General features: G+C 43.0%; 1 protein-coding gene across 5 annotated transcripts in view; it reads right to left on the bottom strand.

Annotated features, from left to right (window-relative positions):
- plekhm3 (pleckstrin homology domain containing, family M, member 3) overlaps nucleotides 1–23,654 on the bottom strand; it is a 117,971-nt gene that overhangs the window by 68,980 nt on the left and 25,337 nt on the right. For all 5 annotated transcript variants that reach the window (XM_072578567.1, XM_072578571.1, XM_072578572.1 and 2 more), the window contains exon 3: nucleotides 22,517–23,413. In XM_072578567.1, coding sequence (XP_072434668.1) covers nucleotides 22,517–23,413 — 897 coding nt within the window. The remainder of the gene's footprint in view (nucleotides 1–22,516; nucleotides 23,414–23,654) is intronic.

The following is a 23,654-nucleotide window of genomic DNA, read 5'->3' as shown; positions in this document are numbered from 1 at the left end:
CTGAAGAACGGGCTTAGGAGACCTAAAGGGGGCATGAGAAAGCTTTAGCGGGTAGGATTAAGGAAAACCCCAAGGCATTCTACACTCATGTGAGGAACAAGAGGATGGCCAGAGTGAGGTTAGGGCCGATCAGGGATACTGGAGGGAACTTCTGCTTGGAGTCAGAAGTAGGAGAGGTCTTTAATGAATACTTTGCTTCAGTATTCACTACTGAGAGGGACCTTGTTGTCTGTGAGGACAGCATGAAACAGGCTGCTATGCTCGAAAAAGTTGATGTTAAGGAGGATGTGCTGAAAATTTGAAAACCATAAGGACAGATACTTCCACAGGATACACACAAGGTTTCTATAGGAAGTGAGGGGAGAGATTGCTGCACCTTTGGCGATGATCTTTGTCATCTCACTGTCCACTAGAGTAGCAGCAGATGACTGGTGGGGGGAAAATGTTATTTCCTTGTTCAAGGAAGGGAATAGGGATAACCCTCGGAATTACAGACCTGTCAGTCTTACATCAGTGGTGGGCAAATTATTGGAGAGAAATCTGAGAGACAGGATTTATAATTATTTAGAAAACCATAGTTTGATTAGAGATGGTCCACATGGCTTTATAGTGGCAGGTCATGCCTCACAAGCCGCACTGAATTCTTTGAGGATGTGACAAAATACATTGATGATGGTAGAGCAGTGGATGTAGTGTATATGGATTTGAGCAAGATGTTTGATAAGATTCCCCATGGTGGGCTTATTCAGAAAGTAAGAAGGCATGGATTCAGGAAAATCTGGCTGTCTGGATACAGAATTGGCTGGCCCATAGAAGACAGAAGATGGAAAGTATTCAGCCTGGAGCTCAGTGATCAGTGATGTTCCACAGGGATCTGTTCTGGGCCTCTGCTCTTTGTGATTTTTATAAATGACTTGGATAAAGAAGTGGAAGGGTGGGTTAGTATGTTCCCTGATGACATGAAGGTTGGTAGAATGATGGATAGTGTGGATGGCTGTTGTAGGTTGCAATGGGACATTGACAAGATGCAGAACTGGGCTGATAAGTGGCAGATGGAATTGAACTTGGAAAAGTGTGAAGTGACTCATTTTGGAAGGTGTAATTTGAATACAGAGTTAAAGGCAGGATTCCTGGCTGTGTGGAGGAACAGAAGGATCTTGGGATCCTTGTCCATAGATCCCTCAAAGTTACCACCTAAGTTGATAGGGTTATTAATACGATGTCTGGTGTGTTGCTTTTCATTAGCAGGGGTTGGAGTTTAAAACCATGAGGTTATGCTACAGCTCTACAGAGCCCTGGTTAGTCCACACTTGGAATATTGCATTCGGTTCTGGTCGCCTCATGCCGAAGGATGTGGAAGCCTTGGAGAGGGTGCAGAGATATACCATGATGCTGCCTAGACTAGAGGGCATGTCTTATGAAGAAAGGTTGAGGGAGCCAGGGCTTTATTCATTGCAGCAAAGAAGGATGAGGTAACTTGACAGAGGTGTACAAGATGATAAGAGGCATAGATAGAGTAAATAATCAAGAGGGTTTTCCCCCAGGGCAGGAACGGCTATCACAAGGGGGCATAATTTTAAGGCGATTAGAGGAAGGTTTAGGGGAGAGGTCAGAGATCGGTTCTTTATACAGTGTGTGTGGTGGGTGCCAGCAGTGGTAGTAGAGTCAGATACATTAGGGACATTTAATCGAGTCTTGGATAGGTAAAATGAAGGTTATGTCGCTCAGTTTGATCTTGGAGTAGGATAAAAGGTCAGCACAACTTTGAGGGCTGAAGGGCCTGTGCTGTATTGTTCCATGGTTTACGTTTCACTTCTGTCATCTATTGATGGTAATAAAAGTGTTTCATAGCCTGTGTCAGGATGAATGTCAAGCTGCAAATGGACCTCAATACTGTAGTGCCGAAGGGACCAACTATGTTTCTGCTTGAATGCTATACCTTCCCTTATTTCGTCAATTTTAATTTCAGCTTTGGAGAGTAGTATGGTATGATTTCTTAATAAAAACAGAAAGAACTGCAGATGCTATAAATCAGAAATAAAAACAGAAGTTGCTGATAAAGCTCAGTAAGTCTGGCAGCATCTGTGAAGAGAAATCACAGTTAACATTTCGAGTCAAGTGACCCTTTCTCAGAACATGGTGGCATGGATTGTTACCCTGCTAGCTAGCGTTCCCTTTCACCATAGTGTAGACAAGATACCACTATAAGAGCATATCCTTAACATCATCCATAACAAAGAAGCTCACTTGATCAGCACAACATCTACCAGCTTCAACATTCACTGTAATATCACTGGACTAGATCCAGAATGCTCTCGGGTCTAGAGTTTGAAATTCACCTCAGCAGATGGTGAAATCTGAATTTAAGAAAAATTCGCTATAAAAATGGCAACCTGAAACCACTGTCCATTGTCATAAAAATTCATCTAGTTCACTGTCGTCGTTTAGGTAAACAAACCTGCTGTCATTAACTGGTCAAGCCACATATGATTCCAGCTCTGCGGCACTGTGGCTGACTCATAATTGTCCTCTCGTTAATTTGATCTGGACAATAAATACTGGCCTAGCTGGTGATACCATCATCCTATCAATGAATAATTTAAAAAATCATTCACAACCTCACCATACAGTGGCAATGAAATGTAACATCCACTAAATGCACTGCAGCAAACTTGCCAAGACTCGTTCAATACTGCCTTCCAAAATGGCAATCTCTAATAGCCAGAAGAACAAGGGCAGCAGATGTATGGAAGATCCACTATGTACAAGTTCACTCCAAGCCATGGACCATCCTGACTTAAGAGCCATATGGCCATTCTTTCACTGTCACGGGAGAAAGTGAGGACTGCAGATGCTGGACAGTAGGAGTCAAACAAAAAAAAGAGAGTGTCCTTTTTTTCCAGTGTCACACTTTGACTCGTCACTGTCATGGGGTCAGAATCCAGGAACTCCCTTCATAACAGCACTGACGTAAACCTACATCATGTAGACTGCGGTGGTCAAATGGTCACCATCTCAAGAGTAATCAGGAATAATCAAAAATAAATGATACCCTTGCCAGCAATGTTCATCTCCCAAGAATGATTCAGAAAAGTTGCTCTGTTGCTTTCTGTACAGAACATCATGGTAACATTTGCCATCAAGGCTCAGAAATAGAGTCACAGAAACATACAGCAGGGAAACCGACCCTTCAGTTCAATTTGTCCATGCTGATCAGATATCCTACACTGATCTAGCCCCATTTGCCAGTAGTTGGCTGATTACCTTCAAAACCCTTCCTATACATGTACGTATACATGTACGTATCCTTTTAAATGTTGTAACTGTACCAGCCTTCACCACTTCCTCTGGCAGCTTGTTTCATACACACACCACCCTCTGCATGAAAAAGTTGCCCCTTAGATCCTTTTTAAATCTTTCCCTTCTCACCTTAAACCTATGTCCTCTAGTTTTTTAGACTCCCCTACCCTGGGGAAAAGGCCTTGTCTATTCACCCTATCCATGCCCTCATGATTTTATAAACCTTTAAGATCACAAATGGCTGCCCTTTTTGAAGAGATACTGGAGGTTAGTTGGGGAGTATAGGGAGTCATTCCCAAACATGGGGTTCAGCTTGGAAAAATGCGAAAAACAAATGGAACCAAACACAAAGAAGTGAGAATTTCTCCACCAGCTTTTAAACTGATAAATGACCCCAAGGCCAATTTCTCTTTGTCACAGTGTCTAACCCACCCTTCCATGCTCCTTAATGCTATGTCCTTTAGGCTGGAGCAACACACCTGGGTGGAATACAATATGATGTATACACAGCATCGTCAGCCAGAGTTGTAAAGGATGACTGCATGTCCAAAGGACATACTACTCCACCTCAGGTGACTCAGGTTTGCCAGCTGGAAATAAAAATAAGCAAAAGTAAAAACACAATGGCTGTCCATTGCCATAGCAACTGCGCAATGAGATAAAAACTAAGTCTCAAGAAAGAAGAGTGAAAAAGCTCTGTTGAAAGTGGTCACTCAAGACACTGTCTAACAAAGATTTGGTGTTTTTGTCTCAACCCAAAAGATGTCAGCTTCAGGTTGATGCTGGCATTCCCTTCTTCAGAAAGGCTGTGGGTTGTAGAATCTTTAAATATTTTTAAGGCAGAATTATGTGGATCCTTGATTACCAAGGAGATCAAAGATGATTGGGAATATGTGGAGATATAGAATTGAGACTCAAATCAGAACAGCCATGATTTTATTGAATGGCAGAGCAGGCTCAAACAGCCTAGTTGAGAGCGTGTTGCTGAAAAAGCACAGCAGGTCATGCAGTATCAGCCTCATTCCTGATTAAGGGCTCGGGCCCGAAACGTCAATTCGCCTGCTCCTCGGGTGTACTTTTCCAGCAACACACTCTCGACTCTGATCTCCAGCATCTGCAAACCTCACTTTCTCCTCAAACAGCCAAGTGGCAGACTCCTTTTCCCCATTTGTGTGACTTAACTGATTCCGCCGAGTTAGTGACTAGCGAGTCATTACAGAGCTGCCTCAGCAACCCACCCGATTACCACCCCGGGCTAGGGAGGGCAACAAAAAGAAAACCAAAGAGCAACTGCTTTATTCCACTACCCAGTGCCTTCTCATTGGTAAGTGGATGGAGTCATGACCGAACTGACTTGCATGGAGAGAAGACCAATATTATCAAGATAAGGAAAGTGATGGAATAGGGTACTTAAGAGACTGCTGGTGAGAAAGGATAGAAAACTGGCACAATTTTCACAGTAGGAAGCATACAGCACACATTGGCCATTCGGGTCCAATTAGTCCCCCTCCACCTGCTTGTATCACACTGCACTGCACCTTTATTTCCTTTTTAGAGATATCACCCAAAGTTTCTACTGAATCTGTTTCCATCAACCTTTCAAGCAATTCATTACAGATCACAGCAACTCTGTGGAAAACTTTTTTTCCCCCCCACAGCTTGCCTCATTTCTCCTCTGGTTCTTTCACCAATTGTCTTAAATCCACAATAGATTTGTACTTATGCACAAAATTTAAGCTGATACACCCATTGTTTTGCACTGCTCTGTCCTGACGAATATCCGTCCTACAATCAAAACAAATGATTGACACAGATTATCTGAGCATCAGCAGTTTGTTGAATCTTGTGCGCAATTTTTGCTGGCTGCTCCTGTAGTCCAATAGTTAATACAATTCAAAAGTACTGTATTAGCTGTAAAGCATTTTCGGGAAACCCTGAGGTTGTGAAAGGTGCTACATAAACACGTCCTCTTTTCCAATGTGGAAGAATCCATTTTCATGGAACTTCTCGGTTTAAGCTTTGATGTCTCAGTTTAGGCATTCTCTGCGAGAACAGTGGACTGAGAGACACCAGTGACTGGGAGACAAAGAGCTGACTGATAGGTTTGCATTATTTGACTTTAATCCCCTGAGCAAGAAGGACATCTTTCAGATTCCACAGAGAAAGTGCTTAAAACAGAAAATACCACTGTTACATCAATGGAAGAAATGAACCCCATCCCGTGTGTCAAGGAGAAAGGACATTCAATGCACTTGTGCCAGGGAGCTTCTCCTTCTGCCAGGAATTTTGTTTTTCTTTGGGTGGGGAATGTGAACGTGCACTTTGAAAACAGCCTATAGAGGAAAGACAAAGATTTCAAAAAAGTAAATTGTATTTTACATGGAAGCCATTTGGCCCGACTAGTCCACACTGTCTTTAGAGTCCAATCCTTTCTTCCACCTCTCTTCACCTACTGCCGTCAGTAATAGAATGTGGATGCAGAGAGAGAGTACCCCATCTGCAATGTGCTGAGAAGATTTTACTTCAAAGGGGATCATACATCTGTCTGCTGTCATTTTGTTCTTGTCCGCTGGGTTATTACAGAAGCATGATTTGCAGCTTCTCCTGAGTGTGGATGGTAATGCAGAGCTTGAAAAGGATCCTTCTCTTGATTTTGCAGAAATGACAGTGGCAAACATAAGCACTAGATCTATACTGGGGAGCCTGTAACTGACAGGAGACATACAACTCTACAACATTTTCACAGACTGTACTTGAAACTGAGGATTGCACAGCCACAACAGCGTTGTAAAATTTCAGGTCAGTCAGATCAGAAATAAACACTCCAAGTTACTAGAGCTATTACATTTGCCTGCCTCCCACAGGGTTGCAAGTGGTGTTACTAGGTACACGGGCCCCAGTATTTATCTATTGCACTCAGTGTTACTGAGATACAACTATCTTCAACAGTTTGAATTATTGCTAAAAAAGTTTTTAAAAGTTCCAAATATTGCTAAAGAAGCATGTGTCTTGGACAAATGCACAGATGCAACTGGAATTCCATCTGAGGCACTGACGCAAGTGAAATTAACCTTGGAATTGTTCAACTGGAATGTGTTTATGACTACTATGATCCTTATTCAATACTGATCATGCTATCAGCAGAGCCAACAGCCCATTCCAGATGCCTGCCCCTGAGCTGTTCTGAAGTGACATTGTTATTGAGTGGGTGGAAGAGGACCATCCCACAATGCCTCAGGGATCTCCTTCCTCTCCTCTCTCCACCTTCCCATTCCACCCTGCCCCCAACCAAACCCGGTCACCACTTCACCTCCCGTCAGCTCTGGGATTGTTCTGTCTCGACTAACACAGATGTTGCAGGATTCCTTTTGATAAAGGTAGAGTTATTTTATCTCAAGCGATCGAAGAAATGTATGCCCTGGGTCTCAGTAGCGCTTGCTCTATTCAGCATTCTATGCCATGCATCACAGTACTTCAATAATGCGGATAAGTATTTTTTTTGGTACCACCATGTCTGAATTGAGTTATACAATTACTTATTTACATAGATCTTGGAAAAAAAAGAGAAAAAAAAACCACAAAAGGAAGTCGTTCCTTTGATGTTGTATTCAAAAGCGACGCGCAATGAGAAATGTATTCACTCTCAGGCACTAATTAGTCCTGTTTGTTACATGAATGGGAAGTCTCAGTACCTCACCAACAGGAAGACAGTCTACCTACAGTGAAGAGGCTGCAGAGTGTGCACTCCCTGTCCAGACCATACAGCCCTTTGTCATACTTCCCAGGGTCAGGGTTTGACTAATGCTAAAGAATAGAACATTCAATCAGACTAAAAAACAAGGGAGGGTGAACGTGGTAGGTTGGCGTTGGTGTTAGTGTGGATGGATGGGGTGGGGGAGGGGGAGGGGTGTGGATAAGAAATTGGGACAAAGCTTTGTTCAATCAAAGCTTCATTTTGAAACACATTGGCTTCAAAAGAAACCTGTTTTAACCTTATATCCTTCACAGTAACATCATGGGAGGGAGAGTTGCCTTTCTCCCATCCATATCCTTTTACAGCATTTTTTAAGGACTCACTGTCAAAACAGTCTTAAGCAACCACATTAGCTTTTTTGCAGGGGGTTTGCAAAATGAGATGAGGGAGTAACAAGAAGAGACCAAAAATATTATGATGTCCACATATTAAAAGTTCCTCTATTAAGTGAGAGAGAATAATTATGGAGATATATCAGCTTCATCCACATGTACTTTGTAGTTGCAATGAACAGCAACATTTCACATTCCATTCTGTTGAATTGTACTAGATTCTTATTGCTTCAGCAAGTATTGTGGCACTTGCACTGTATTAAAAGGTCTGCCTCTTACACATTGCACAGTTTTACTGGTCACTGGCACTTTCCAAGTACAGCAATCATATATCACATAATTCCAAACACTGAGACAGGAAGGCCTGCAGATTTGGTTGACATCCTTATTTAACACCCCAATTCCTATAACAACTGTGCCTGCAGGAACTCCAGGGTGCTTCATGCACCTTGGGTAGCCACATGTGGAAAGTGGTTCCGCACTTCTGAAAAATAAGCTTGCACATCTGCAGGGACGCAGCAGAGGATTGGGACTGACTGGAACACCCTACAGAGAGTCTGCATAGATTTAATGGGCCAAATGGCCCTCTATACCGTTGCTTTTGAGGTTGAAGTGTGGGTGCAGTCACTCCAGGGCAGACAGTACAAGAATCCTCTGGAAATATGGCATTCTCAAATTAACTTCAGCACGGAATACCAGTGAGGATGAAAGCACATTGGGGAGCACATTCACCACATTGTGGAGATATAGAAATGCAATATTCATTGCAGAATCTGTAGAAGATTTTGCAACTATCGCACAAATCCCACAGTGGCATTGTCGCTGGGACCAGGGCAAAGGACATCAGTGAGAGAATGCAGACCATTTTGAGGTGGTAGGTGGTGATGAAAGCAGTCAGATGTCGTGGTCCATATGGGAATTATCATTGGAAGGCAAGGAGTTGAGGTCTTAAAGTCAGGAACTAGGAACTCTTCAAGGTGGACAGAGGCAAATGGGACTGTGGAATCATAGAACTGGTATGGCGCAGTTTATTGGGTCCATTGTGCTTGCACTGGTTCGATTACCTAATGCCAATCTCCTGCCTTTTCCAGAGATCTCTGTGTACTACTGCTATCCAAATAATCACTGAATGCCCTCTTGAATCTGTCAATTGACCCTGCCATCACATTTCCTGGTAGTGCATTCAATATCCTGGCTGGGTAAAATAGATTTCATCATAGCGCCCTTACTTCTTTTGCACATCACTTTAAATCTATGCCCTCTGGTTCTCTTTTCTTTCATGAGTGGGAGCAGTTTCTCCTTATTCATACAGTCCAGCTCACCTAGGAGTTGAAAATCTTTATCAAATCTCCTCAGAGCCTTCTCGTCTCCAAGAACAACAATTCCAGCTTCTTCAATCTACCCTCGTAACTAACGTTTCCTATTCTGGTAACCATTCTTGTGAATCACTTCTGCGTGCTTTCCAAAGCATTCACATTTTTTCTATAATAGGGTGACCACAACTGTACACAGCACTCAAAAGGTGAGGTTTAATAATATCTTAAACAAGTTCCACATCACCTCCTTGCTCTTGTACTTTAAGTCCCTATTAACGAAGCCAAGAATACTATAGATATTTTCTAACCAACCTGTTCAGAGATGTTATTACAAACCTCTGGAGCTGATGGGCTTGAACCAAGGGCTTCTGGCTGAGAGGTTGGAACGGAACCATTGGTACAGAGCTCACAAAACGGAGAGTACCATATGCTTTATTAACTGCTCACTCCACTTCTCCTGACACCTTCAATGATCTGTGCACACTTACACCTAGGTCCTGTACCCCACGGAGACCCGTATCCATTACTTTATATTGTCTTTCACTGTTCTTCTGACTAAAGTGCATCACTCCACTTCTCTGCATGAAAGCCTCATGAGGGGCTTATGCCTGAAACATCAATTCTCATGCTCCTCAGATGCTGCCTGGCCTGCTGTGCTTTGCCAGCACTACATTCTCGACTCTCATCTCCAGCATCCGAAGTCCTCACTTTCTCCTATCGCTCCCTACAGGCCAAGATTGAAACATGAATATATAATCAGAAGTAGTAAACGTCCCAATATCAACGGCTGGGGAAGCCCTGGCAAACTTTTCTCTAGGCCAAAAAACATCTATTGCCTATTGCACTCTGTTTACATTCTTATACCATGACCTGTGACTTTCCACACAAGTCTGCGATGTGGCATGTTGTTAAACCCTTCTGAAAATTCACCTACACCACATCAACCTGGTCCAAATGTTATGAAAATCTTTTTCCCCTTGGCGGAAGAGTCAGTTAGAGGGCACAGATTTAGAGGGGATGCGAGGAAAAGGAATTTCACCAAGATAGTGGTGGGAATCTGAAACTCATTGCCTGTAAGGTTTGGAGGGGCAGAAATCCATTAACATTTAAGGACTATTTAGATGTACACCTTGGCATGCCACGGGAACAAGGATATACGCCAAATACACAAACATTGGATTACATAGTTAGGTGGCTGTTTTTGACTGGCATAGACTCACTGGGCCAAAAGGATTTTTTTCTGTGCTGTATACTGTCATGAGTCTAATGACAGGGCATGTGGGAATTACAGATGCAAGGTAGAAAATACAATCAAGAATAAGAAGCATACTATAGTTGCAAGATGGTATTCTGAAGGTGGTATCTTCTTTAAAAAGAAAAGACCTGCCTTTAAAATGTAGCATCATGAGAGAACTGTTAGTAAAATGTAAGCAAAAATACTTGATTTTTGTCGCAATAATTGGATAAGGGACTTCTATTTAACTGTTAATCTTGGAGTCGCACTTCAATGCTCCTAAAAAGGACCCAAAGGCATTTGATTGGAGCAATACAGAAAAACATTAGGAACATGGAATGTCTCATTCACTTCACAATACGGAACTATCAAACCAGAACAAACAGCTAAATACGCTGCTTAGCCAAGGCAGCAAAAGCCCTCAGGTATTGATGTTTGAAAGATACTCGGCAACAGCCTCTTACAAATTATTCTGGGAACGGAGCAACATTACAGTTTAGAGCACTCAAAGTGCTGCAGGTATTGGAGACCTAAAATTTTAAAAAGTGCTGGAGAACCTCAGCAAGTCATTCAGCATTTCTGGAGAAAAAAGATATTTCATGTTTCAAATTCATTGAAACCAATTTCAATTATTTGTCTCAAAACATTTAACACTCTCTCTCCACTGCACCCCCACCCCCACCCCCCCAACACACAAATGCTGACAGATCTGCTGAGTTTCTTTAACATTTTCTGTTTGTAATTTAGAGCACAGCCAATTAAGCTTTAGAGTTGGGGGCATGACTTCACCCTAAATTATCTACTGCCAGTAAGCATCTTCTGTAAAGCGATGAAAGTGAGGACTGCAGATGCTGGAGATTAGAGACGAGTGTGTGGTGATAGAAGGGCTGATGAATGGATTTTGCCCAAAATATCGATTCTCCTGTTCCTCGGATGCTGCCTGACATCTTCTGTATTGTTCCCAATTTTATGCTGGATGCATATGCACAGCAGGACACTGCTTTTAAAATTATTCTTCTCTTCTGTTGAACGTGCCAGTTCTCTTAGAGGTACAGTTTAATGGTTGCTGAAACCTTCTAGTATTTTGATTCATCTGGGCACTTTTAATTGCGAGAATTAGGCTTTTTGCCAAACTGTCCAAGTGTTACAGTCCAACTGTTCCCTCAGCCTTGCAACTCCAACCAGAAGGCAATGGTTAAAAGCAGGAAACTTAGTTGTGATGTCCTCCAGAGTAGACTAGTTCACTACCACTTAAGCTCAAGGTCAACTTGTGAAGAATGGCTGAGAGAATATCTGGCTTCTAAGAGCCTGCATCCCAGCAAAATCACTGACTTCAGGAGAGGAAGACAAAAATTAATTGTAGAGAATAATTGGGGAGGAAGTACATTACACTTCCAACAGATTGAGCAAACTCACCAGAGAGAGATGGTCCTTCAGCCTAAAACAAAATGAAAGACTCTACAACTGCTTTGAGTGGGGCAGGAATACAGCGCAAATTCAGTAGAACGTCACTGGGACTGAAAGGCCAAAATTATGAGGCCAGGTTGCACAAGTTTATATCCCCTTGACTGTGGAAGATTGAGGGGTGACCTAAGCAGACCTGCTGCTTTTAGATCAGTATTAAAATTGATGGAGTAGAAAGCAAAACATTTTTTCTCTGCAAGGCAGTGCAACACAAGGAGGCAAAACCTTAACATTAGGGCAAGGCAATTCAAAGCAGTGATGTGAGGAAGGAGTTCTTAATACAAAAGTAGGGGAAATCTGGAACGCACTCCTCTAAAATACTGAGTCTTGCATCAACTGAAAATTTATTTTTTGTTTTTATTCTGCTATGGGCATTGCCAGCTCAATTAGCATTTATTGCCCATCCCTGGTTATCCTTGAGAAGGGGATGATGAGTGGAGTTCTTGAACCATGCAATTCTTCAGGCTTACGTACTTCTAAAGTGCCATTCGGGAGAGAGTTCCAGGAGTTCAAGCTACAGAGACACAGTTCCAAGTCAGCATGGTATGTGACTTGGAGGGGAGCTGGAACGTGGTGCCCCTCAATGGGTTTGCTACCCTTGCCCTTCCAGATGGTAGGAGTCACATCTTTGTAGGAGCAGCCTTGGTGAGTTGCTGCAGTGTATCTTGTAGCCGCTACATTTTATTACCGTGTGCATCAGGGGAGTGACTAATGAAGGTGGTGGATGGGTACCGATTGAGTGGGCTCCTTTGTCCTGGATGGCATTGAGCTGCTCCCATCCTGACTTGTGCCTGGTAGATGGCAATGGTGAGAAAGGTGAATTATTCCACCACAGTATCCCAAACCTCTGACTTGCTTTTATAGTCACGGGTCAATGGTAACTCCTGAATGTCAGCAGTGGGGGAATTCAGTGATGGCAATCCCAACATCAATACACTTTTTAGATGCCAGAGGAACAGTTCTCTTTTGGTGGAGATGCACATTGGCTGACACTTGTGTGGGTCAAATGTTCCTTGTCACATTTTAACCCAAGCCTGCATGTTGTGCAGGTCATGCTGCAAATGGACAAGGAGAGTTTCAACATCTACGATGTTGCGAATGGTGCTTAATACTGTGGAATCTTCTGCAAACATCATCACTTCTGACTTTATTTGGAGGGAAGGTCAACGATGAAGCGTGTCAAGATTGTTGGGCCTGGGGATATTACCCAAACTGAATTAGGGCTCCAGCAGGGCAGTGGTCGAGTCCCTACCTCTGAGTCAAGTAGCTGCAATTCATGCCGCAATAGCCTGAGACTGAGACGATTGGCCTCAACCAGCCACAATCCTCTTCAAATGTGCTACATATGACTTCAGTTTTACTAAGATTTCTTGATGCCACCTGGACCATCAGAGGCTGAGGGGTGACCTGATAGAGGTTTACAAAATTATGAAGGGCATGGACAGCGTTAATATACAAGGTCTTTTCCCTGGATTGGGGGAGTTCAGAACTAGAAGGCATAGGTTTAGGGTGAGAGGGGAAAGATATAAAACAGACCCAAGAGGCAACTTTTTCACAGAGGGTGGTACACATATGGAATGAGTTGCCAGAGGATGTGGTGGAGGCTGGTACAATTGCAACATTTAAAAGGCATCTGGATGGGTATATGAATAGGAAGGGTTTGGAAGGATATGGGCCGGGTGCTGGCAGGTGGGACTAGATTGGATTGGGATAACTGGTCGGCATGGACGGGTTGGACTGAAGGGTCTGTTTCCATGCTGACTCTATGACTTTGTCAATTGCTGCATTGATGTCAAGGCAGTCACTCTCCCTTCATCTGTGGAACTAAGCGCTTTTGTCCATTTTTGGACCAAGGCTGTAAGAAGCTTGGGAGCTGAGTAGCCATTACTGAAAACAAACTTAGCATTAGCAAGGTTTTAATTGCTGAGGTATCATTTGATAGTACTGTAAATGACCCCTTCCATGATTTTATTTTCTGATGAATAAGAGTTGACAGGACAGTAATTGGCTGTGTTGGATTTGTCCTGTTTTTCATAGACAGGATAACCTTGGACAATTTTCCACCACGTTGTGTGGACACCAGTGTTGTTGCCACACAAGAGCAGATGGACTAGTGGTGCAACTAGTTTTTTTGGTGCACAAGTCTTCATTACTTATTGCCTTACATTGTCAGCACCCATAACCTTGAAGTGAACAATGGCAGTTGAAGAATGTCATCTGTAATGCTGGGTATCTTAGGAAGAGGCTTAGAAGGATCATCAATATGGCAAATGCTCCAGCCTAGCCTTTTGCAATGATGTGCTAGCTACCCTATCGTTTGAGGGTAAGAATATTTATGTAGCGTCCTCCTCCTCCAGGTAGTTGTTTAATTGCTCACCTTCATTCACAACTGGATGTAAAACTTAGATCTGATCCTTTGATTGTGGGACCACTTTGCTCTGAATACTGTATGCGGCTTCTACTGTTTGGCATGTAGGTAATTCTGTTCTGTAGCTTCACCATGTTGACACCTCATTTTTAGGCACACCTAGTACAAATCCTGCATGCCCTGCTTCACTGAACCAAGGGTTCGAGAGCCAACCATTCTGAAAAAGTGTTGCAGGACCTGAAAGGTTAACTCTGATTTCTCTCCACAGATGCTGCCAAGCCTGCTTGACTTTTCCAGTATTTTCTGTTTTTGTTTCTGATTTCCAACATTTGCAGTTTTGTTTCGTCCCAAGATCGGTGATAGTAGAGTAGACCAGAGCATAAGATTATGACTGTGGCTGAATACAATTCTGCTGATGATACTAATGGCTCTCAGCACCTAACGGGTGCCCAATTTTGACGTGCTAGAGCCATTTAGAATCTAATCAGAAATTAGTAAGTTGCTCATGTGACACAAAAATCACTTAATGTGAATTCAGAAACAAAGCTCCACAAGCACTGTGCTGTGGTTACAACTGCCAATAATGTCATCAAAAAAAAAATCAATCTGTAGCAGGTAGATAAGTGAGAATGAGATCAGTATGTTTTTACTTTTTGTTAGTTCACTCACTGCCTTCTGTAGGCCCAGTATAACAATCCCGCTCTTTAGGATTTGGTCAGTGGTGGTGCTAGGAGTTAATCAGTGATTAACATTGAATTTCTTCACCCAGAGTACATTCTGTGCCTTTGTCTTTCTCCATGCTTGCTCCAAGAGATGCTCAACATGAAGGAGTACTAATGCATCAGCTGAAGGACCAGTGCAGGACATTGGTTAGGCCACTTTTGGATTACTGCATTCAGTTATGGTCTCCCTGCTTTTGGCAGGATGTTGTGAAACTTGAAAGGGCTCAGAAAACTTTTACAAGGATGTTGCCTGGGTTGGAGGATTTGAGCATAGGAATAGGCTGAGGTTATTTTCCCTGGAGCATCAGAGGCTGAGGGATGACCTTATCGAAGCTTATAAAATCATGACAAGCATGGGTAAGGCGAATAGGAAAGGTCTTTTCCCCATGGTAGGGGAGTCCAAAACTACAGGGGAAAAGTTCAAGGTGAGAGGGGCAAGATCTAAAAGGGCCCCTGAGGGGCAACCTTTTCACACAGAGGATAGTGCATGTATGGAATGAGCTGCCAGATGGAGTGATGGAGGCTGGTACAATTACAACATTTAAAAGGCATCTGGATGGGTATATGAATAGGAAGGGTTTACAGGGATATGCGCCAAGTGCTGGCAAATCGGACCAGATTAGTTGGACCGAAGGGTCTGATTCCCTGCCGCTGTACATCTCAATGGCTGACTCTAGATAGTAATCAGCAAGCTTGCTTACTTAGGTTTTACCTAACACCATGAAGCATCTTCTGGAGACAATTTCAAAGGCTCCCAAGGCAACTCCTACCCAACACCGCGCTGCTACCTCTGATTTGGAGGTGCTGGTGTTGGACTGGGGTGGACAAAGTTAAAAGCCACACAACACCAGGTTATAGTCCAACAGGTTTATGTGGAAGCACTAGCTTTCGGAGCTCCTTCATCAGGTGGTTGTGGAGGCCACAATTGTAAGACACAGAATTCATAGCAAAAAAGCCTACAATGTGACGTAACTGAAATTATACATTGAAAAATACCTCGATTGTTTGTGGAGTCTTTCATCTGTTCGAATACCATGATAGTTTCACTTCTTTCATGTATAAGTCACAAAACATTTTTTTAAAAAGTTACATTCTCAGGTTAACTGTTACAGTATAATTTCAGTTACATCACACTGCAAACTTTGGCTATGAATTCTGTGTCTTACAATTGTGTCCTCTACAACCACCTGATGAAGGAGCATCACTCCGAAAGCTAGTGTGCTTCCAATTAAACCTGTTGGACTATAACCTGGGGTTGAGATTTTTTAACATTGCTACCTCTGATAACTGAACTGAGGTTGATCTATTCTTTTTAGATAGGAAATAAAAAGTAGGCTATTCAGCCCCTCAAGATTGCTGTGGCGTTTAACTTGATCATGGCAGAATGCCTATATCAACAGTATTTTCCTGCACCAGTGCCATATTCCATTGTATCCTTAATATGTAGCGAAGTGTATACAGGGAACTCAAGGGCTACAGAACCAAGATGGGTAAATGGAGTTTGGCAGCGGATCAGTGATTGTCTTATTAAAGGATGGAACAGGTTCAAAGAACAAATGGCCATCCATTTCTACGAGTTACTTAAAACACTCAGCATAAAGTTAGTTAAAAGTAGCTCAGCAGCTTTAATCAGACCAGCCTGCCCAGTTCAGTAAACACAGATGTTACCTTAATGTGTATGCTGCTTGCAACCCCTCGATTCTCCTCCTCAGGTTCTGACAGCCCAATTCAACAGCTACATACACAAAATAAAAGCAACAAAACACACCAGCCCACATCCTGCCACTCTACATTTGCAATAGCATTTAAGCGTCAATCAATTAGCTGCCAGGGACAGGGCCCACACATCTTGTATTACAATTTAAATCGCTTTTACTAAATAAATAACACAGGCCCTGAGGTGCAGTGGCTGGGATTATATGTATTTAGAAAAACAAAAGCTTTGCCATCTATTGGCCTGGTCGGACCTTGCAGAGCAAGACAGGGTTATTACTGTAGCTTTAATGGTCTTTCTGGCACTTTCTTTTAATTTCCACACTGTCGCTGCCACTTTCTGGCCTCAATTTGTCAAGCTGAACAATGCAGGATTTGTTTGGTCAGTAAGGTCTCAATTAGACATGGCTTTTGGCGCATTATTCGCTATTCAGGCAAGGACAATGCGAGTAATTACGGGAATCTGTGCCGAGGGGCTGAGGAATTTGCTGTTAAAAGAAAACTTGTTTTTTTTCCCCCCCTCCCCCTTTTCTCCCCACCCTAAAAAACAGTCCCACACAATGTAACTGTGGCTGCCTCCTCACTTAATCCATTGACAAAAGCAACAGGGCTGTTCTTGTCAATTGCTGAGAGTTCAAGTGATAAATAGGCACGGGGTGTGCTGGGTGTATTCAGGGGATGACCTTGGGTCACCAGAGCTACGGTTACCTGACCACGTCCTGTCAGGTGTGTACGAAAGCACAGAATATGTAAGCGACGCAAAAGGAAAATTAAATAGCAGGCAAAAAGTCTCAGCTCTCATGAGCTTAAAGCTTCGGTGATTGATTGACTGGCTGGTTATAAATCAAAAGTTCTTTGATATGAGGTACAACTAACTGCACTGAAACTTGGTGCAGCTGACAGGCCCTGCATTAGTTAGCGTCAAAGCAACAGTAAATAACATAATTCCAATTTCGCAATCAGCAAGGGGAGATTTCATTCCAAGGTCCATTCTGCTGATTAGTATTTTTTTTGGTTGTGTTTTATGCTCTGCAGTATTAAGGTTAATGCTGAGTAGGAGGAGCACTTTTGTTTCCTTCTACTTACATGCTCCTTCCACTGAGGTACCCAGACTCACTGTGGGATACGAGCAATTATTGGAACTCTTGTTTTTAGTCAGAAGGCTATCCCCCTCTGCACATTCGGTGGTGCCACTTTTCTCGAATTGTTAAGGCCACTTCAGCTGGATTTTAAAAAGTTCCCACAGCATTACTGCAAAGAAAATTAAAGGAATGATGCCCTGGTCAATATTCATTCGCCGAAAGCTAAATGGATTTGGTTGGTTATATTCTTGTTTGTGGAGAATGCTGTGCACAATTTAGCATTACCTGCACTACACAGTGTGCACATTTGAAATGTACTTCATTGGTTGCAAGATGCATTATTAGTCCACAGATTGTAATAGATGTGATGTCAATGCAAAAACGGGCTCTCTTTGAAAAAAATAACAGGAGGCAAGGCAGAATAGGAAGTAGCACTTATAAAGCTATTCAAAATGCAAAAGATTCCTCAGTCTGAAGATGCCCCATTCATTGTCCTGTTGACAAGGATATTCAAATTAGGAATAACATGTGCAGGATTCCCTCTGGTCTGTACCAATATGGAACTTTAAGCTCTGCCTCTCTAGAGCAGCCCCTGCTGTATCAAACTGGTATTGCTAACATAGACACCATTCATCCTCTGGGTTGATAGGAATCATAAACTGGAGTTGTGGGTAGATTAGGCAGTCGCTCTGTAATCACTTGGAACTGCACAACCTTAGTTCACATAGGATCCTCACAATATTGACTTTCAATCTGTGCTAGGCTTGCATAATTGTCCCAAATATGAAACACAAGTACTCAATTGAGATGCACTAATTTTCACCTCACCAATTAAACTGATTTTAATCATCTTTGGTATTATAACTTCACAAATACCAGGAGGAGCCCACAATAAAAGTCAGACTGCCCCATCACACCACCCCTCCACTCCAGAATAGAGGTTGACAGCCCCACTCAGATGGACCTATGTGGAGTTAGGACTCTCAGGGCATGCCTATAACAGGAATCAGGACCCCCAGGGTGACCCTACAATGGGATCAGGGCTGCAATGAGAGTTCACAATAAGGCTCTGACCACCCAGAACAAATTAACACAATTCAATAAATTATAGCCTAAAAATAGCCAAATTCATATCATTGAATTTAATTTTGATATTATTAGTGAATTAAGTGTGGATATTTGAGATCACACCGCTTCAACTTCACTCACTTCTCCAGAAGATCCTCGACTGACGGGATAAATGAACTGAAGTTCACTCTAACATTAAAACATACCCCAGTGACACAACCCAGGAGGCATGGGAAATATTTGGCCAGGAAATGAAATGAATACAAATTGAGAAAAAGTTATTATGTAAGATTAACTTAAAGCAACTTCACTGGATCATTAACATTGGAATTTGTTGCAACTGCTGATGAATGTAATGTTTGAAGTTACTAGGGTCATTCGGTTCTTAGTAATCTTTTCTTACGAAAGCCAGAAACAAACAGGACACAGGAGATGGCAACGATGGACTTGACAGGCTATGTTTCAACTGAAACAGACATCTAGATTATCCTAAATTCTTCACTGTCAGGACAGATTACCTGAAGGTGCTGGGACCGTAGCATGTGTCAAAACTTGGGAGAAGTGTATTGCCAAGGTGAGGCAGAACCAGACAGTTAGAGAGACCATTGCTCCCCCTCCGTTGCGGGTAAGGAGTGAAGTACTCTTGGTGCTGCTCTATGTGGTATAGGTCTGGTCCATTCTCACAGCCTGCAGCACAACAGCAACCAAAGCCATTTTCTTTTTAATGTGGAGGTCAAAGATGGGCTGTTTCCGCAAGACACCATGTACCAACCCCCAGATTTTGGTGGGGAGATGGGGGCGGCGGTGGGGTGGGGGTGGAATTTAACACTGATCTCATCCTGATGGCCATTTTGGTGTATGGCTACATCAACCTGTGCAGAGAGCCTCAGTACACAAATACTAAATGTCACTGTGTACTGAGCCTCTCCTTGTCCCCGGTTTCACGAAGGAGGAGTCTGCCCTCATTGCCGCTGAACACTCCAAGTAGTTGGACTGTTCTATATCACCTATGCCTCATAGAAACACTTGCAAAGAAAAACACCCTTGATCCATCAGGCAGTAGTCAAAAACAACTGTTCACTCCTCTCCAGCACAAAAATAAGGTGGCCTGATTATGGCTAACATCGAAAATTAGGGATAGTACAAGATCCAAAGAAGGGGCCTGCAACTTGGCAAGGAAAAGCAACAGGCCTGTGGGTTGGGAGTTGTTCAGCAATCAGCAAAGGAGGACTAAGGGCTTTAGTAAGAAATACAAGAGCAAGATTGCAGGGAATATGCAAACTGGTTGTAAAGCTTCACTACATACAAAAAGAGAAAAAAAGTTAGTATCAACAAATTTAAGTCCCTTACAGTCAGAAACAGGGCAAGTTTAAATGAGAAGACAGACCAATTAAAAGCATATTCTACGCTCACAAAGGAGGACGCACATAACCCCGTAACTTAAAAAAAGATAGACAGAAAACAGGGAATCATAGGCATTTAGCTTAATATCAGTCATCGATAAATGCTAGAGTACATTATAAAAAATTAATATCAGAGCACTTGGGAAACAGTGACAGGATTGGACTGAGTCAACATGGATTAGCAAAAAGGGAAATCAGGCTTAACAAATCTGAAATAACTCCACAGAAGCCAGTATCCCATCGCCAAGTCATCCTTTATTTACATGTGCATAGTACTTGACACTAGTCTGGCTCCCTCAGAACCTCCGACACACTTGTTTATTTCTATCAGCCAGGGCTCCCTGACTGGACCAGATTAACAGACCCAATCAGGGAACTCATGCTCAGAGTCCAACTGCCAAACCTCATTACTATCACTACACCCCTCAATCTCTCACCAGCGCCCCCCGCGCCCTCCACCCCAAGTCTACTTGTTTATATTCACCGTAGGGTTAATCTTCATATCAATTGTAAACCTCTTAATTACCAACTCCCCAACCACTTAAGTCCAAACTGTCAATACATACCATACATAGCAAGGGACTGAATACTAAGCCCTGCAAAACCTAATGGGAAACACTTCCAGTCACAAAAATACCATACCCCTCAGCCTGTTGTCACTGAGCCAATTTTGGATCCTACCTTGCAAATCGAGTTTTTTAATTTGATGATCAGCTCCCCCTCCGCCCTGCCCTTTTTTATTCCTTCTTTGTGCAATAAACACTGAAGTTTCCAAGTAGGTCTTCTCCAATATACATAATGGCAAACAAATAAAATAGTTTGATGAATTTGGGAAAAATAGTTAATGCCTTCACAACCCCTGACTCCTGTGGGGTTTGATGAGCGTCGGCATCAGGGACCTTGATCTAGCATTCAGCGCCTGTCAATTTTATTTAAATCCAAAGTGACCAACTAGTCGATCGCGTTCCATGCCCAATTCCAAGCCAGCAGGTTAGGCTTCCTACTCATTTAATGTGAGAGAATAGGTTGAGTGTGTCTCCGTTCCACAACTGTTAATTATTGACCCTTCCAGATTAAAAATTGAACGAGGTCGAGTATCAGTTATCCAAAGGGAATCTTCAAGGGGAAATATTTGACTGGTCTTCTGTTACTCTAGCCGAGTCAGATAACCAATTTGCACACTTGGACTGCTCTAGATTTTCCCTATCTGGATAAAGTTTACCATTACCGAGCAGATTTATGAGGATGAGGATTTATGATTTATGATTTTCCTGCTCCTCGGATGCTGCCTGACTTGCTGTGCTTTTCCAGCACCACTCTAACCTAGACTCTGATCTCCAGTCCTCACTTTCACCCAGATTTAGGAGGATGATTTGCAGACTGGAAGACTTTAGCTAGGAGGAAAAATTGGTTGGGCTAGGGCTGTTTTCTTAATAATAATTAAAAAAAAAAGTTGTGGCAGGGAAGACTTAATAGAAGTGAGAAATACTCCAAAAGATCTGCATACAATGGATAGGAAGGTCATAATTCCCTTAGTTGAGGGAGCCATAACTGGTGCACAGATTTAGAAAAGACAAACAGGTTTAGAGGGGATTCAAGGGGAAATTCCTTCACTCAGAGCGACGGAATCGGAAACTCATTATCTTCAAGAATGGTAAAGTCAGGAACTTTCATAGATTCAGAAAGTCCCTGGGATATGCACTGAAAACTCCGTTTTGCAAGGTTACAGATTAAGAATTGCAAATTGGAATTAGGGACAAATGTGGACATGATAGGATAAATGACATGTAAATTCCTGCAATCTCTTAATTCAGATGAGTAACTTCTCAGATATTTCGCATAAATATTTCTAATTATTTAGTCTGGTCACATTAGAAAATTTAGTGCAAGCAAGTCAATCTGTGGTCATGCTGTTGGTATATCAATACACCAGTCAGCACCTGTAAGGCATGTGATCACATCCATATGCAAATGTAATCCTGCCCATGTACATGGCTGCATCTAGCAATCTGCATCGAGCAACTCTTTTCAGTACACTCTGCAGTGCCTTCATGCCCTTCCTAAACAATGGTGCTGAGAAAGTTCCACAATATTCTGGCTTGGAGTGATGCTAATAAAATTTCATCATATCTTTGCTTTTAGGCTCTAAGGCCTTATTGGCAAAACTTAGGACCACAGATGTGAAATTGTTTTACTATTATAATCCTCTGGTTAGACCTTGTTTAGAATTAGTCAGTCGTGGCACTCGAGCTCAGGAAGGATATACCGAACTTGGATTGGGTTCAGTCCAGATCACCAGAATGATACTGGGCTGAGGGAGTTACATTATCAGAAGAGGATGCAAAGGCAAATGCAGATGATCAAAGGGTGATCGAATTGAATGTTAAGGATGATTAAAAGGATTGGACGGGCCATAACAACAGAAACAGTTTCCTTTAATGGGGGAATTCAGAACAGCAGGGCATAACCTTGAAAATAGAAACCATCTGTTTAGTGGCAACATCACTGAGCATTTTCATGAGATATGGATGTCATTCCCCAAGTCTTCCTTAACAGTCGCACTGTCAGGTGCCTCCACCAGATCATTTGCTACCTGCATCCCACCCTCCTCGGCGAGGTTCTTTTGGGGGGGAGGGGGAGGGGGGGGGGGGGGGGGGGGGGAGTGAGGAGAAGGGGGAAGGGAAGGAAGGAAGGGTTTCCCTGCGAATTGAGCTCCTATCACTTTTCATTTTAAGTTAGTAGAAGGATGTAAACATTCACCTGCACACCTGAAGCTCTGAGCTGTGAGCCCCTTCTCCACCGCAATCACCGTCAGGAGGCTGAGAAAGCTGCTGGTCACAGAGTAGCGCTTATTCCTCTTTGGGCCCACGCCGCTGGAGTCTGTGCCTTTTGTCTTCTGATCACCGGCTGAGAAGCACTCCGAGGTATCAGCCACCTGCTTGGAGTTGACCACAGCTTTGATCGCCTCCAACCACTCCTGAGTCTCTTGTTGGCTGTCGGCCATGAGAACGAGAACCTCTTCAGGAAAATACATCTTGAAGCGAAGTGCAGACGCTACCGCTGCCTCAAACTGAACGTCAACACTTTGGTTAATCCTGTAAGATGCCAAGGGTTCCTCTTGTAGGTTATTAGTTCGAAAGTACTTGAGTTGACTTTGGCTAAGGACAAAAGTGTAAGAGTTCCACTTGTTCTGAGGCATCAGCATGTGAAGCACCCCGATCCGTAGGGTACCTTTTGTGCGCAATTGGACAGCAGTAGGCTGGATGGTTTTTACTTGATTAGTCCCAGGATGCCAGTCTGTTGGTGGTGGGGTCCTGTTCAAGGGTTGCGGCAGGCTTAGGGCGAGCGTTTGTGCCAGGAGGTCCTGCCTCCAGTCTTCAGCCTCTTGCTGGGAGCGTGCTTGCAACTGCATCTGAGCGCCATTGGAGAAGAGAACCTCCAGGACACGGTCACCATGGTTGTTCGACATGGTAATACTTTGGCAGTGGCTCAGGTAGTACACGTTACAGAGGTGGCAGTCATCTCCAGTCCCCACGCTGTACAGACACAGCTCACGGGGACAAAGCTCAACATAACACTCCTTCCACGGGCTGGCATGATCTTGCCTTCTGGCCAGGCTTCCCTTCTTTATGACATCTCGGACCAGCAGCAGAGGATCTGCAGGATGGGACAGAGAAAGATTTGTACCTTGCTCATCCATGTCTTTGTCAATTCCAGATTCAAACTATTTTAATGCACAAGTCAGTCTTCCCATCTTCCACCCATGCAAACCTGGAACTTACCCAAAACATTTACTGTTCATATTCTAACTTGCACAAAGTTCCATTCACCTATCACCCATCCTCATTGATCTACACTGGCTCCCAGTCTAGTCTCATCTTGAATTCAATATTTCCAC

This window comes from Chiloscyllium punctatum, chromosome 10, assembly GCF_047496795.1.
Source record: "Chiloscyllium punctatum isolate Juve2018m chromosome 10, sChiPun1.3, whole genome shotgun sequence".
In the NCBI taxonomy this organism is placed as follows: domain Eukaryota; kingdom Metazoa; phylum Chordata; class Chondrichthyes; order Orectolobiformes; family Hemiscylliidae; genus Chiloscyllium; species Chiloscyllium punctatum.
The sequence above is the reverse complement of the archived record's forward strand: the minus strand, read 5'-3'. Positions and strand labels throughout refer to the sequence as shown.